The sequence below is a fragment of the Mesoplodon densirostris genome, chromosome 15 (genome assembly GCF_025265405.1).
Source record: "Mesoplodon densirostris isolate mMesDen1 chromosome 15, mMesDen1 primary haplotype, whole genome shotgun sequence".
In the NCBI taxonomy this organism is placed as follows: Eukaryota; Metazoa; Chordata; class Mammalia; order Artiodactyla; family Ziphiidae; genus Mesoplodon; species Mesoplodon densirostris.
This window is the reverse complement of record NC_082675.1, coordinates 41,073,536-41,089,500: the sequence shown is the minus strand read 5'-3', so window position 1 is coordinate 41,089,500 and position 15,965 is coordinate 41,073,536. Positions and strand designations below refer to the sequence as shown.

At 39.1% G+C, this 15,965-nt stretch overlaps 1 protein-coding gene across 8 annotated transcripts in view; it reads left to right on the top strand.

Moving 5' to 3' along the window:
• Positions 1–15,965, top strand: part of OSBPL1A (oxysterol binding protein like 1A) — a 247,180-nt gene that overhangs the window by 188,896 nt on the left and 42,319 nt on the right. For all 8 annotated transcript variants that reach the window (XR_009534543.1, XM_060119253.1, XM_060119255.1 and 5 more), the window contains 3 exons: positions 11,679–11,813; positions 12,824–12,921; positions 14,114–14,296. Coding sequence is in view for 7 of the 8 variants with exons in the window: in XM_060119253.1 (XP_059975236.1) it covers positions 11,679–11,813; positions 12,824–12,921; positions 14,114–14,296 (416 nt within the window). In the remaining variant the exon portion in view is untranslated. The remainder of the gene's footprint in view (positions 1–11,678; positions 11,814–12,823; positions 12,922–14,113; positions 14,297–15,965) is intronic.

Below are 15,965 nucleotides of genomic sequence, written 5' to 3'. Positions count from 1 at the left end.
TATTGGAAATGGGATTGTTTTCTTAATTTTTCTTTCTGATAGTTTGTTGTTGGTGAATTGAAACACAACTGATGTTTGTATGTTGATTTTGTACCATGCACCTTTACTGAATTCATGTATTAGTTCTAATTGTGTTTTGGTGGAGTCTTTAGGGTTTTCTACGTGTAATATCATGGCATCTGCAAATAGAGATAATCTTACTTCTTCCTTCTTGATTTGGACACCTTTTATTTCTTTTTCTTGCATGATTATGCTGGCTAGAACTTCAGTACTATGTTGAATAAAAGTGGTGAGAGTGGGCATCCTTGTCTTATTTCTGATCTTATAGGAAGAGTGTTCAGCTTTTCACCACTGAGTATGATGTTAGCTGTGGGCTTGTCATATATGGCCTTTATTATGTTGAGGTATGCTTCCTCTATACCCACTTTGTTGAGAGCTATTATCATGAAAGGATGTTGAATTTTGTCAAATGCTTTTTCTTCATCTATTGAGATTATCCATCATTTTGTTAATGTCATATATCACATTTATTGATTGGCTTGCATTGAACCATCCTGCTTACCTGGAATAAAACCCCCTTGATCATGGTGTATGACCCTTTAAACGTATTGTTGAGTTCAGTTTGCTAATATTTTCTTGACTTTTGCATCTGTGTTCATTAGGGATATTGGCCTGTAATTTTGTTTTCTGTCTGATTTTGTCTTTGGTTTTGGTGTCAGGATAATGCTGACGTTGTAAAATGAATTTGGAAGTGTTCCCTCCTCTTCTGTTTCTTTGAATAGTTTGAGAAGGATCCATATTCATGCTTCTTTAAATGTCTGGCAGAATTCACCAGTAAAGACATCTGGTCTTGGATTTTTGTTTGTTGGCAGGTGCTTGATTACTGCTTCAGTCTCCTTACTAGGAATTGATCAGTTCAGATTTTCTATTTCTTCATGATTCAATTTTCGTTGGTTGTATGTTTCTAGGAATTTATCCATTTCTTCTAGATTGTCCAATTTGTTAGCATATAATTGTTCACAGCATTCTCATGATCCTTTGTGCATCAGTTGTAGTATCTTCTCTGTCATTTATAATTTTACTTATTTGAGTCCTCTCTTTTTCTTGGTGAGTATAGTTAAAGACTTGTCAATTTTATCTTTTTTTTTTTTTTTTTTTTTTGTGGTATGCGGGCCTCTCACTGTTGTGGCCTCTCCCGTTGCGGAGCACAAGCTCCGGATGCGCAGGCTCAGCGGCCATGGCTCACGGGCCCAGCCGCTCTGCGGCATGTGGGATCTTTCCGGACCAGGGCACGAACCTGTGTCCCCTGCATTGGCAGGCGGACTCTCAACCACCGCGCCACCAGGGAAGCCCTCTTTTTTTTTTTTAAAACAGCTCTTAGTTCCATTTATCTTTTTAGTCTCTGTTTCATTTCTTTCCAGTCTGATCTTTGTTACCCTTCCTTTACTAATTTTGGACTTCTTCTAGTTCCTTGAGGTGTAAAGTTAGGCTGTTTGAGATCTATTTCTTAGTGTGTTTATTGCCATGAACTTCTTTCTTAGAGCTGTTTTTGCTGCATCCTATAAGTTTTGTATGTTGTATTTCCATTTTCATTTGTCTCAAGATATTTTTTGATTTCTTCTTTGACCTATTGGTTGTTTAGTAGCATGTTTACTTTTCACGTATTTGTGAATTTCCCAGTTTTCTTTTTGTAATTTATTTCTAATTTTATAGCATTGTGGTTAGAAAAGATGCTTGATATGATTTCACTATTTTTAAATTTATTGTCTTGTTTTATGGCCTAATATATAGTCTGTCCTGAAGAGTGTTCCATATACCCTTGAGGAGAATTGTGTATTCCTTTATTGCATGGAATGTTCTGTATATGTCTCTTAAGTCTGTTGGTCTAACATGTTGTTTAAACCCATTGTTTCCTTACTAAGATTTTCTGTCTGTATGATCTATCCCTTGTTGGAAGTAGAGAATTGAAATCGCCTGCTTTTCTTGTATTGCTGTCTATTTCTCTTTTTTTTCAGTATGTGGGCCTCTCACTGTTGTGGCCTCTCCCATTGCGGAGCACAGGCTCCGGACGCGCAGGCTCAGCGGCCATGGCTCACGGGCCCAGCCGCTGTGCGGCATGTGGGATCCTCCCAGACTGGGGCACGAACCCAGGTCCCCTGCATCGGCAGGCAGACTCTCAACCACTGCGCCACCAGGGAAGCCCTATTTCTCTTTTAAGATCTGTTAATATTTGCTTTTAGGTGTCCCTATTTTGGGTGCATAAATATTTATAATTGTTATATCGTCTTGATGAATTGACCCCTTTACATTATATAATGACCTTCTTTGTGTCTTGTTACATTCTTTGGCTTAAAATCTGTTTTGTCTAATATAAGTATAACTACCCCTGCTTTCTTTTTGTTTCCATTTGCATGGAATATCTTTTTCTATCCTCTCATTTTCTATCTGTGTGTGTCCTTAGAGCTGTTGTGAATTTGTTAGAGTCAGCATAGTTGGGTCTTGGTGTTTTCTGTTTTTTGTTTAACCCATTCAGCCACTCTGTGTCTTTTGGTTGGATAATTTAGTCCATTTGCATTCAAAGTAATTACTGATAGATGTAGTTTCACTATTGCTCTTTTGTTCATTGTTTTCTGGCTGTTTTTTGTAATTCCTTTGTTCCTTTCCTCTTCCTCTCTTCCTTTGTGAATTTGATGATTTTCTGTAGTTGGTATGCTTAAATTCCTTTTTCTTTATCTTTTGTGTATCTACTATAGGTTTTTTGCTTTGTAGTTACCATGAGGTTTATGTAAAACATCTTATAGTTATAAGTCTATTTTAAGCTGATTACAAATTAACTTCAAACACATACAAAAGCCCTACATTTGTACACTCCCTGCCATTTTATGTTTTTGGTGTCACAATTTACATCTTTTTACATTGTGTATCCATTAACAAATTATCATAGTTATAAGTACTTTTAATACTTATATCTTTTAATCTTCATTCTAGAGTTATACATGAACTACCCAGCGCCATTACAACATTTGACACTTCTTGAATTAAATAGTTGTGTAAAGAAAATGAACATGATTGAATGAACAGATTGGAAGTAGTGCCCCTTCCTTTGATGCTAAAAGAAAATCTGACTTCCCAGAAGCATTGGTAGGAGTACATATTGATAAAGGGTTGAAGGGTTGAAGGCATTCAGCTTGGTAGTAACTGTAAAAATTTTCACTGAGCACACACCTTTGACCCAGAAATCCGACTTACAGAAATTTACTTTATTTATTTATTTATTTATTTAAACAAATTTAATCAGTTATACATATACATATGTTCCCATATCCCCTCCCTCTTGCGTCTGCCTCCCACCCTCCCTATCCCACCCCTCCAGGCGGTCACAAAGCACCGAGCTGATCTCCCTGTGCCATGCGGCTGCTTCCCACTAGCTATCCACCCCACGTTTGGTAGTGTATATATGTCCATGCCCCTCCCTCGCCCTGTCACAGCTTACCCTTCCCCCTCCCCATATCCTCAAGTCCATTCTCTAGTAGGTCTGCATCCCCATTCCTGTCTTACCCCTATGTTCTTCATGACATTTTTTTTCTTAAATTCCATATATATGTGTCAGCATACAGTATTTGTCCTTCTCTTTCTGACTCACTTCACTCTGTATGACACACTCTAGGTCCATCCACCTCATTACAAATAGCTCAATTTCGTTTCTTTTTATGGCTGGGTAATATTCCATTGTATATATGTGCCACATCTTCTTTATCCATTCATCCGATGATGGACACTTAGGTTGTTTCCATCTCCGGGCTATTGTAAATAGGGCTGCTATGAACATTTTGGTACATGACTCTTTTTGAATTATGATTTTCTCAGAGTATATGCCCAGTAGTGGGATTGCTGGGTCATATGGTAGTTCTATTTGTAGTTTTTTAGGGAACCTCCATACTGTTCTCCATAGTGGCTGTACCAATTCACATTCCCACCAGCAGTGCAAGAGTGTTCCCTTTTTTCCACACCGTCTCCAGCATTTATTGTTTCTAGATTTTTTGATGATGGCCATTCAGACTGGTGTGAGATGATATCTCATTGTAGTTTTGATTTGCATTTCTCTAGTGAGTAAAGATGTTGAGCATCCTTTCATGTGTTGGTTGGCAGTCTGTATATCTTCTGTGGAGAAATGTCTATTTAGGTCTTCTGCCCATTTTTGGATTGGGTTGTTTGGTTTTTTGTTATTGAGCTTCATGAGCTGCTTATAAATTTTGGAGATTAATCCTTTGTCAGTTGCTTCATTTGCAAATATTTTCTCCCATTCTAAGGGTTGTCTTTTGGTCTTATTTATGGTTTCCTTTGCTGTGCAAAAGCTTTTAAGTTTCATTAGGTCCCATGTGTTTATTTTTGTCTTTATTTCCATTTCTCTAGGAGGTGGGTCAAAAAGGATCTTGCTGTGATTTATGTCATAGAGTGTTCTGCCTATGATTTCCTCTAAGAGTTTGATAGTGTCTGACCTTACATTTAGGTCTTTAATCCATTTTGAGCTTATTTTTATGTATGGTGTTAGGGAGTGATCTAATCTCATACTTTTACATGTCCCTGTCCAGTTTTCCCAGCACCACTTATTGAAGAGACTGTCCTTTCTCCACTGTACATTCCTGCCTCCTTTATCAAAGATAAGGTGACCATATGTGTGTGGGTTTATCTCTGGGCTTTCTATCCTGTTCCATTGATCTATCTTTCTGTTTTTGTGCCAGTACCATACTGTCTTGATTACTGTAGCTTTGTAATATAGTCTGAAGTCAGGGAGCCTGATTCCTCCAGCTCCATTTTTCATTCTCAAGATTGCTTTGGCTATTCGGGGTGTTTTGTGTTTCCATACAAATTGTGAAATTTTTTGTTCTAGTTCTGTGAAAAATGCCAGTGGTAGTTTGATAGGGATTGCATTGAATCTGCAGATTGCTTTGGGTAGTACAGTCATTTTCACAATGTTGATTCTTCCAATCCAAGAACGTGGTATATCTCTCCATCTATTTGTATCATCTTTAATTTCTTTCATCAGTGTCTTATAATTTTCTGCATACAGGTCTTTTGTCTCCTTGGGTAGGTTTATTCCTAGGTATTTTATTCTTTTTGTTGCAATGGTAAATGGGAGTGTTTCCTTGATTTCACTTTCACATTTTTCATCATTAGTATATAGGAATGCCAGAGATTTCTGTGCATTAATTTTGTATCCTGCTACTTTACCAAATTCATTGATTAGCTCTAGTAGTTTTCTGGTATCATCTTCAGGATTCTCTATGTAGAGTATCATGTCATCTGCAAACAATGACAGCTTTACTTCTTCTTTTCCGATTTGGATTCCTTTAATTTCCTTTTCTTCTCTGATTGCTGTGGCTAAAACTTCCAAAACTATGTTGAATAAGAGTGGTGAGAGTGGGCAGCCTTGTCTTGTTCCTGATCTTAGTGGGAATGGTTTCAGTTTTTCACCATTGAGGACGATGCTGGCTGTGGGTTTGTCATATATGGCCTCTATTATGTTAAGAAAGTTCCCTTTATGCCTACTTTCTGCAGGGTTTTTATCATAAATGCGTGTTGAATTTTGTCGAAAGCTTTCTCTGCATCTATTGAGATGATCATATGGTTTTTCTCCTTCAATTTGTTAATATGGTGTATCACGTTGATTGATTTGCGTATATTGAAGAATCCTTGCATTCCTGGAATAAACCCCACTTGATCATGGTGTATGATCCTTTTAATGTGCTGTTGGATTCTGTTTGCTAGTATTTTGTTGAGGATTTTTGCATCTATGTTCATCAGTGATATTGGCCTGTAGTTTTCTTTCTTTGTGACATCCTTGTCTGGTTTTGGTATCAAGGTGATGGTGGCCTCATAGAATGAGTTTGGGAGTGTTCCTCCCTCTGCTATATTTTGGAAGAGTTTCAGAAGGATAGGTGTTAGCTCTTCTCTAAATGCTTGATAGAATTCGCCTGTGAAGCCATCTGGTCCTGGGCTTTTGTTTGTTGGAAGATTTTTTATCACAGTTTCAATTTCAGTGCTTGTGATTGGTCTATTCATATTTTCTATTTCTTCCTGATTCAGTCTCGGTTGTGCATTTCTAAGAATTTGTCCATTTCTTCCAGGTTGTCCATTTTGTTGGCATAGAGTTGCTTGTAGTAGTCTCTTAGGATGCTTTGTGTTTCTGTGGTGTCTGTTGTTCCTTCTCCTTTTTCATTTCTAATTCTATTGATTTGAGTCTTCTCCCTTTTTTTCTTGATGAGTCTGGCTAATGGTTTATCAATTTTGTTTATCTTCTCAAAGAACCAGCTTTTAGTTTTATTGATCTTTGCTATCGTTTCCTTCATTTCTTTTTCATTTATTTCTGATCTGATTTTTATGATTTCTTTCCTTCTGCTAACTTTGGGGTGTTTTTGTTCTTCTTTCTCTAATTGCTTTAGGTGCAAGGTTAGGTTGTTTATTCCAGATGTTTCCTGTTTCTTAAGGTGGGATTGTATTGCTATAAACTTCCCTCTTAGAACTGCTTTTGCTGCATCCCATAGGTTTTGGGTTGTCGTGTCTCCATTGTCATTTGTTTCTAGGTATTTTTTAATTTCCTCTTTGATTTCTTCAGTGATCACTTCGTTATTAAGTAGTGTATTGTTTAGCCTCCATGTGTTTGTATTTTTTACAGCTCTTTTCCTGTAATTGATATCTAGTCTCATAGCATTGTGGTCGGAAAAGATACTTGATACAGTTTCAATTTTCTTAAATTTACCAAGGCTTGATTTGTGACCCAAGATATGATCTATCCTGGAGAATGTTCCATGAGCACTTGAGAAAAATGTGTATTCTGTTGTTTTTGGATGGAATGTCCTATAAATATCAATTAAGTCCATCTTGTTTAATGTATCATTTAAAGCTTGTGTTTCCTTATTTATTTTCATTTTGGATGATCTGTCCATTGGTGAAAGTGGGGTGTTAAAGTCCCCTACTATGAGTGTGTTACTGTCGATTTCCCCTTTTATGGCTGTTAGTATTTGCCTTATGTATTGAGGTGCTCCTATGTTGGGTGCATAAATATTTACAATTGTTATATCTTCTTCTTGGATCGATCCCTTGATCATTATGTAGTGTCCTTCTTTGTCTCTTGTAATAGTCTTTATTTTAAAGTCTATTTTGTCTGATATGAGAATTTCTACTCCAGCTTTCTTTTGGTTTCCATTTGCATGGAATATCTTTTTCCATCCCCTTACTTTCAGTCTGTATGTGTCTCTAGGTCTGAGGTGGGTCTCTTGTAGACAGCATATATATGGGTCTTGTTTTTGTATCCATTCAGCCACTCTGTGTCTTTTGGTGGGAGCATTTAGTCCATTTACATTTAAGGTAATTATCGATATGTATGTTCCTATTCCCATTTTCTTAAGTGTTTTGGGTTCGTTATTGTAGGTCTTTTCCTTCTGTTGTGTTTCTTGCCTGGAGAAGTTCCTTTAGCATTTGTTGTAAAGCTGGTTTGGTTGTGCTGAACTCTCTCAGCTTTTGCTTGTCTGTAAACGTTTTAATTTCTCCATCAAATCTGAATGAGATCCTTGCTGGGTAGAGTAATCTTGGTTGCAGGTTTTTCTCCTTTATCACTTTAAATATGTCCTGCCAGTCCCTTCTGGCTTGCAGAGTTTCTGCTGAAAGGTCAGCTGTTAACCTTATGGGGATTCCCTTGTGTGTTATTTGTTGTTTTTCCCTTGCTGCTTTTAATATGTTTTCTTTGTATTTAATTTTTGACAGTTTGATTAATATGTGTCTTGGCGTATTTCTCCTTGGATTTACCCTGTATGGGACTCTCTGTGCCTCCTGGACTTGACTGACTATTTCCTTTCCCATATTAGGGAAGTTTTCAACTATAATCTCTTCAAATATTTTCTCAGTCCCTTTCTTTTTCTCTTCTTCTTCTGGAACCCCTATAATTCGAATGTTGGTGCGTTTAATGTTGTCCCAGAGGTCTCTGAGACTGTCCTCTGTTCTTTTCATTCTTTTTTCTTTCTTCTGCTCTGCAGTAGTTATTTCCACTATTTTATCTTCCATGTCACTTATCCGTTCTTCTGCCTCGGTTATTCTGCTATTGATCCCATCTAGAGTATTTTTCATTTCATCTATTGTGTTTTTAATCATTGCTTGATTCATCTTTATTTCTTCTAGGTCCTTGTTAACTGTTTCTTGCATTTTGTCTATTCTATTTCCAAGATTTTGGATCATCTTTACTACCATTATTCTGAATTCTTTTTCAGGTAGACTGCCTATTTCCTCTTCATTTGTTAGGTCTGGTGGGTTTTTATCTTGCTCCTTCTCCTGCTGTGTGTTTTTCTGTCTTCTCATTTTGCTTATCTTACTGTGTTTGGGGTCTCCTTTTTGTAGGCTGCAGGTTCGTAGTTCCTGTTGTTTTTGGTGTCTGTCCCCAGTGGCTAAGGTTGGTTTAGTGGGTTGTGTAGGCTTCCTGGTGGAGGGGACTAGTGCCTGTGTTCTGGTGGATGAGGCTGGATCTTGTCTTTCTGGTGGGCAGGTCCACGTCTGGTGGTGTGTTTTGGGGTGTCTGCGGACTTCTTATGATTTTAGGCAGCCTCTCTGCTAATGGGTGGTGTTGTGTTTGCTAATTGTTTGGCGTAGGGTGTCCAGCACTGTAGCTTGCTAGTCATTGAGTGAAGCTGGGTGCTGGTGTTGAGATGGAGATCTCTGGAAGATTTTCGCCGTTTGATATTATGTGGGGCTGGGAGGTCTCTTGTGTACCAGTGTCCTGAAGTTGGCTCTCCCACCTCAGAGGCACAGCACTGACTCCTGGCTCCTCAATTTGGGATGATTTGTTGTCTATTCATGTATTCCACAGATGCAGGGTACATCAAGTTGATTGTGGAGCTTTAATCTGCTGCTTCTGAGGCTGCTGGGAGAGATTTCCCTTTCTCTTCTTTGTTCTCACAGCTCCCGGGTCTCAGCTTTGGATTGGGCCCCGCCTCTCCATGTAGGTTGCTGGAGGGCATCTGTTCTTCGCTCAGACAGGACAGGGTTAAAGGAGTAGCCGCCTCGGGGACTCTGGCTCACTCAGGCCTGGGGGGAGGGAGGGGCACGGAGTGCAGGGCGAGTCTGCGGTGGCAGAGGCCGGCGTGATGTTGCACCAGCCCGAGGCGTGCCGTGCATTCTCCCAGGGAAGCCGTCCCTGGATCCCGGGACCCCGGCAGTGACGGACTGCACAGGCTCCCCGGAAGGGGGGCGTGGACAGTGACCTGCGCTCGCACACAGGCTTCTTGGCGGCGGCAGCAGCAGCCCCAGCGTCCCACACCCGTCACTGGGCTCCGCGCTTTCAGCCACGGCTCGCGCCTGTCTCTGGAGCTCCTTTAAGCAGCGCTCTTAATCCCCTCTCTTCGCGCACCAGGAAACAAAGAGGGAAGAAAAAGTCTTTTGCCTCTTCGGCAGCTCCAGAGTTTTCCCGGACTTCCTCCCGGCTAGCTGTGGCGCATTAGCCCCTTCAGGCTGTGTTCACGCCGCCAGCCCCAGTCCTCTCCTTGCGCTCCGACTGAAGCCCTAGCCTCAGCTCCCAGCGCTGCCCGCCCCGACGGGCGAGCAGACAAGCCTCTCAGGCTGGTGAGTGCCGGTTGGCACCGATCCTCTGTGCGGGAATCTCTCCGCTTTGCCCTACCCAGGTACGTGGGGAGTTTCTTGCCTTTTGGGAGGTCTGAGGTCTTCTGCCAGCGTTCAGTAGGTGTTCTGTAGGAGTTGTTCCATGTGTAGCTGTATTTCTGGTGTATCTGTGGAGAGGAAGGTGATCTCTGCGTCTTACTCTTCCGCCATCTTCCCCGGAAGTCTCCAGAAATTTACTTTAAAACCATATTTGTTCATGTTCTAAAGGATAAGATTAAATAGTTTATGGTATATCTATACATAGCCTTAAAAAAATTTAACAAATACATATAGCATTTACTAATGTGCCCAGAACTGGTCTAAGTGTTTTGCAAATATTAGTCTTATAACAATGCTTTGTAGTAGATTATGTTATATACACTATTAGTGCCATGTTATTGATAAGGAAACTGGCAGAGTTTAACTTGGCCAGAGTCACACATCTAGTAAATGAGAAAGCCTGCAGTGGAACTCAGTCTGATTCTGATATCTTACCACTGCGCAGTGCAGCGATTACAAAGACCTTGATGGACTCGGTGATGTAATGTATGTGTATGTAAGACCTCCGAACACAGGAACAGCAAAAAAAAGGCAAGTGATGAGCCAATACATAGAGCAGATCCCATGCATTAAAAAAACCCGATAAGATATATGTGTGTACACATACGTGTGTGTAAACACCCAGCATTGTATCCCAAACTGTTGGAGGTGCTTTGCCTCTGAGGAGAGGAGCATTTTCATGTCTTTACTTCCATGACTGAGAATTACATATTCTTCTATTAGTTTTTGTGGGTTTATTTAAGAAAAAACTCATGAAGGTATTATTAAGTAGAAAAAAGAGAGTCTAAGATATCTCAATTAAGAAAAGCCTTGGCAGTCCCAGCTTTCTTGACTTGGCCCCAGCAGTGAATTTTTGCATTTACTGAGATCTCAGGGTGTATATAGTAAAGCCTTCTTTTCTTCCTCTCTTATACATTCCTGTTCTCCTTTGTCTTCCCGGTGAGGCAGCAGTAAACCCACCATTTCTTTTCATTACATTGAGCTGCTACATGTCTCTCTGCGTTCTGCAGTATCTTATGCTAATGAATGAGCTTTTTTTGGTGCATTCCGATAGTAGTTTTGTGAAGGTTACTTTATTTTTAATTGTGCATATCTGTAAGAATGTGGATGTTTAGAGGGGGAAAATCAGAGCCAAGACAGCTGGCATTCAACCTCGATGGCACCTTGGGATTGTTCACGAGATCATGACTTTAGTCAGCAGGCTTCGTGAAAGATGTGATTCTCACAGGAAAGGTAAAGAACAGTAGGTGGAAGGTTGGAAAGATCATCAGACTATTCCAGAGAAAACCAAGGTAAGTTTGTTACCTAATGAATTTGTTGAAGATCTCATGGTGCGACTGTTTGCTGGCAGGATATGGTAAGCAGAGTTGAAAGGTTGCAATTCAGGTCAGAGGGCCCCTGCCCAATCATTAAATTATTTTTGGAAGTCTACTGTGATTGTGTCATTCTAGCAGATAGAATTTAAAACCTATCCTGTGAAATACACAATAGACTTCTAGTACCCCAGTTCACAATGTATAATGGATCAGCGTTCTCAGAAAGCCTCAATGTTGTCAGTCAAAAACAGTCTGAAATTCCTTTGAAAAATTATCCACAAAAATGGTATATGTGGTTGCTCCTTAGCCCACTATGAAGATGTTTGGTCTTTGTGTCCCCATGACCTTTATATGCCATTTCCTAATTCTGATCTGAGGCAGACTTATTAATAGTCATCATCTCACTGCTCACCAGTAGACTGCAAGCTCCTCGAAGCCAAGGAGAATGTTTGGGTGGTCTTTGTATTTCCTTCAAGACCTAGAACAATATACTCCACATCGTTAGATGCTCTGGGAAGATTTATGAAATTGAACTGATACTAATTAAATTTGCTGTTTTCTGTGACTTCCTTCCCAGGAACATGTTGTGTACAGGCAGCAGCATGTCAGTTTGCTGTGTGTGTTGGACATCACAGTTTCCATTTTCTTACCACATAGGAACTCTCCAAGATCGCCATGCCAGTTATATTTAACGAGCCTTTGAGCTTCCTCCAGCGACTCACGGAATATATGGAGCATACGTACCTCATCCACAAGGCCAGTTCATTTGCTGATCCTGTGGAAAGGATGCAGGTATGTGTCAAGCAAGCACTGGGAAAGGTTTAAGTCTTAGGAAGTCTTCTCTGCCACCTTCTCCCCTCCCCCTGCCCCAAACACATAGACACAGAATTCATGTTAAGTCCAGTGTGAGGTTAGCAAACGTTATCATTACATAGTCAGCATGTTTGGAGAGCCGTCTGTGTTCCTTCCCTGCCACCCTCTAGTCAGAGTGCCACCATAGTGGAAAGACCAACGAGAATTGCAAGAGAAGCAGAACGTGGTCCAAAACCAAACCTGGATGTTGGTGAGCTGTTTCTGAGTCTTTGTTTTAGAAAGTAGCATTGTGTTAGGGTAAAAATATTCAACCTTTCTTTCAGACTTTCTCAGTGTTCCCAAGAAGGAATAGATACATACATACACAGATAAATATGTATATTTATGGTTATCTGTATATAAATATACACATACTACTATAGGTTAAAACAAAGGACAACAAGGAATTGCACTTTTTTATTTTCCTCTGAAGAGAAGACGTTCATGTGATGTATATGGATTGACTAGATACAGGGAGAGTATAGTAGATACATTCTTTTCCTTCCAACAAAGCAATAGCATTCTAAATGGAGTCATTCTGTCTTTTCATTTATATAAATCAGCTTTTCCTAACCTCATTGGACTTGATACCAATTTGTTTAGTTTTTTCGCCCCATCCTAAAAGTGATGTACTTTTTAGAAATTTTAAAGGAATTAAGAGTAATTTAGGATTTGAGAGTTTTTTAAAAGTCCTTGAGAGAATTTGTAGCACTGTCAGGGTGTTATAAAACACAGTTGGGATGATCAGTAGGAAGAGTCTCAGAGTAATTTTCATTCTGAATATCCACGTTTGCTTATTAGTTTGCTTATTAAGCCATGTTAAAAATACAAAGTAATTAAACTCCTCAAAATCATTTTGTAAATTACTATGTTCAGCAGAGTTTCCGTTCCTGAAAGAACGAGGAGCCAGCAAGGCTATTTCTAACTTCTCCTCATGCTCTGTCCCACAGTGTGTAGCTGCATTTGCTGTATCTGCTGTTGCTTCTCAGTGGGAACGTACTGGAAAGCCTTTCAACCCACTTCTGGGAGAGACTTATGAATTAGTTCGGTAAGACCTTTCACACTATTCCAGGTGGATCGTTGAATTTCCATGATTTACATAGCTCTTCAAATGAAAATGTATATTTTTTGAGCATTTATCAACATTTTGTATGACTGAAGAAAGTTAACGATTTTGTTTGTTTCTATGATATTTATTATTTTAGAAATTATGTCAAAAATATGAAAACATACGTAAAATGAACCATTACAAGGGTTTCAGTATTCCTGATCTTGTGGGATTAGTTATCATCCTTTCTCCTTATGTAGACCATAAGGCATGATTGGGTTTTTTGGGGTTGTTTTTTCTTTTATTTATTTATTTATTTATTTTTGGCTGCATTGGGTCCTCGTTGCTGAGCACAGGCTTTCTCTAGTTGGGACGAGGAGGGGCTACTCTTCGTTGTGGTGCACGGGCTTCTCATTGGGGTGGCTTGTCTTTGTTGCAGAGCACGGGCTCTAGGCGTGCAGGCTTCAGTAGTTGTGGCTCATGGGCTCTAGAGCACAGGCTCAGTAGTTGTGGTGTACGGGCTTAGTTGCTCCATGGCATGTGGGATCTTCCCAGACCAGAGCTCGAACCCGTATCCCCTGCATTGGCAGGTGAATTCTTAACCACTGTGCCACCAGGGAAGTCCCTGGGTTTTTTTAATAACCATATAAAATATATTAGCATAAACTTACACTGTTGGCATACAGGCAATGAATGTATCTAGAGTTGCATTTCCTGCTGTAGCTTGCTTCCTTACACACAGTTAGGGAATTCATTTGGCTTTAGTTTTTCTGAATCTTTCTCTTCCCTCCACAAGTTTTGGTCTCATTTATTCCCTAGATGTTTGTAAAGGAGATACATTAGATTCTTCAATCTTAATATAAATGGAATGGTAAGTTTTAAATTTACATGGCTAATATTGTCAATTCATGAAAATCACCCAAATTCATGTGGGTGTTCTTTATTTTAATGTGTTTAAGTAGCTAGGTTTATAATAACATTGGTTTTAGTTGTTTGGGTTGCATATGTGCAATTGCTCGTGTGTTGTCCTTCCATCAGGATGATAACAAAGGATTGTTTACTTCGTCAAATCCATTTCCTTAATACTTTAACATTGCTTTTTCAGTGAAATGACAGTAATGTATACATTCTGTGATAACGGTTTATTATATAACACTACCTTTTTTTGTTTGTCTGTTTTTCAAATCTTAAGAGATGACCTTGGTTTCAGACTCATCTCTGAGCAGGTCAGCCATCACCCACCCATTAGTGCATTTCATGCTGAAGGATTAAACAATGATTTCATCTTTCATGGCTCAGTCTATCCCAAACTGAAGTTCTGGGGGAAGAGCGTAGAAGCAGAACCCAAAGGAACTATCACGTTGGAGCTCCTTGAGTGAGTCAGAATCACGCCTTTAACTCTTTTCATGTACCTACTCATTAGTATATACACTTGCACACAGACTTGGCCTTGTTGTTCAAAAGGTGGAGACAAAGAAACTGCTTTTATGAAGTATAAACTTTCTACCATCATGTAAAAGAATTTGAGAAACATGGCAATAGCCATTGTTAATCAGCCTAGGTATGTGTAAAAAGTTTAACTTGATGTTTGACTGTGGTGTTTGTTTGGATCTATTTTAAGATAAAATGGAGTTAATCACTGCATGACAGTTCTTATGAGACAAGCTTTCTATATATCATGGTAATAATATTTTGGTTAACCATCTTTTAAAGTGAATTCACTTTGAGAAATATTGAAATAACAATCAGATTGGTACATCTTAGACATTAGATTAAGTTGAAAGTTCTCTTCTTTTGCAATAGAAAAAAGATTGCCATGAAATACCCTTCCATTTATTTGTGTCATCTTCAGTTTCTTTCATTACTGTCTTGTTGTTTTCAATATACAGGTCTTTCACCTTGTTTAAATTTATTTCTAGGTATTTTATTCTTTTTGATGCAGTTGTAAGTGGAATTAGTTCTGTGCTCATGGATTGAAAAAATTAATACTGTTAAAATGTCCATACTATCCAAAGCAACGTACAGATTCAGTGCAATCTCTATCAAAATTCCAATGACGTTTTTCACACAAGTAGACAATCCTGCAATTTTTATGGAATCACAAAAGACCCCAAATAGCCAAAGCAGTCTTGAGAAAGAAGAACAAAGCTGGAGGCATCATGCTCCCTGATTTCAAACTGTATTACAAAGCTATAGTAATTAAAATATATGGTATTGGCGTAAAAACAGACACATAGATCAGTGGAACAGAATAGAGAGCCCAGAAATAAGTCCATGCAAATAGGGTCAGTTAATTTACGACAAAGGAGGCAAGAATATACAACAGAAGAAGGACAGTCTCTTCAGTAAATGGCATTGGGAAAATTGGACAAGCACATACAAAAGAATGAAACTGGACCCCTCTCTTATACCATACACAAAAATTAACTCAAAATGGATTACAAACTTGAACGTAAGACTGAAAACTATAAAACTCCTAGAAGAAAACATAGGCAGTAGGCTCCTTAACATAGGTCTTGGCAATGATTTTTTGACTCTGAGACCAAAAAGAACAAAAGCAAATATAAACAAGCGGGACTACATCATACTAAAAAGCTTCTGCACAGTAAAGGAAACCATCAACAAAATGAAAAGGCAGCCTACTGAATAGGAGAAAATATTTGCAAATCATGTATCTGATAATGGGCTAACATCCAAAATATATGAAGAATGCATACCACTCAATAGCAAGAAAAAAAAATCCAATTAAAAAGTAGGCAGAAGATCTGAATAGACATTTTTCAAAGAAGACATACAGGTAGTCAACAGGTAAATGAAAAGATGCTCTACATCATTAACCATCAAGGAAATGCAAATCAAACCACAATGAGGTATCACCTCCCACCTGTGAGAAAGGCTAGTATCAAAAAGACTAGAAATTAATGTTGGTGAGGATGTGGAGGAAAGGGAGCCCTTGTGTACTGTTGGTGGATGTAAATTGGTGCAGCCACTATGGAAAACAGTTTGGAGGTTCCTCAAAAAATTCAAAGTGGAGCTACCTTGAT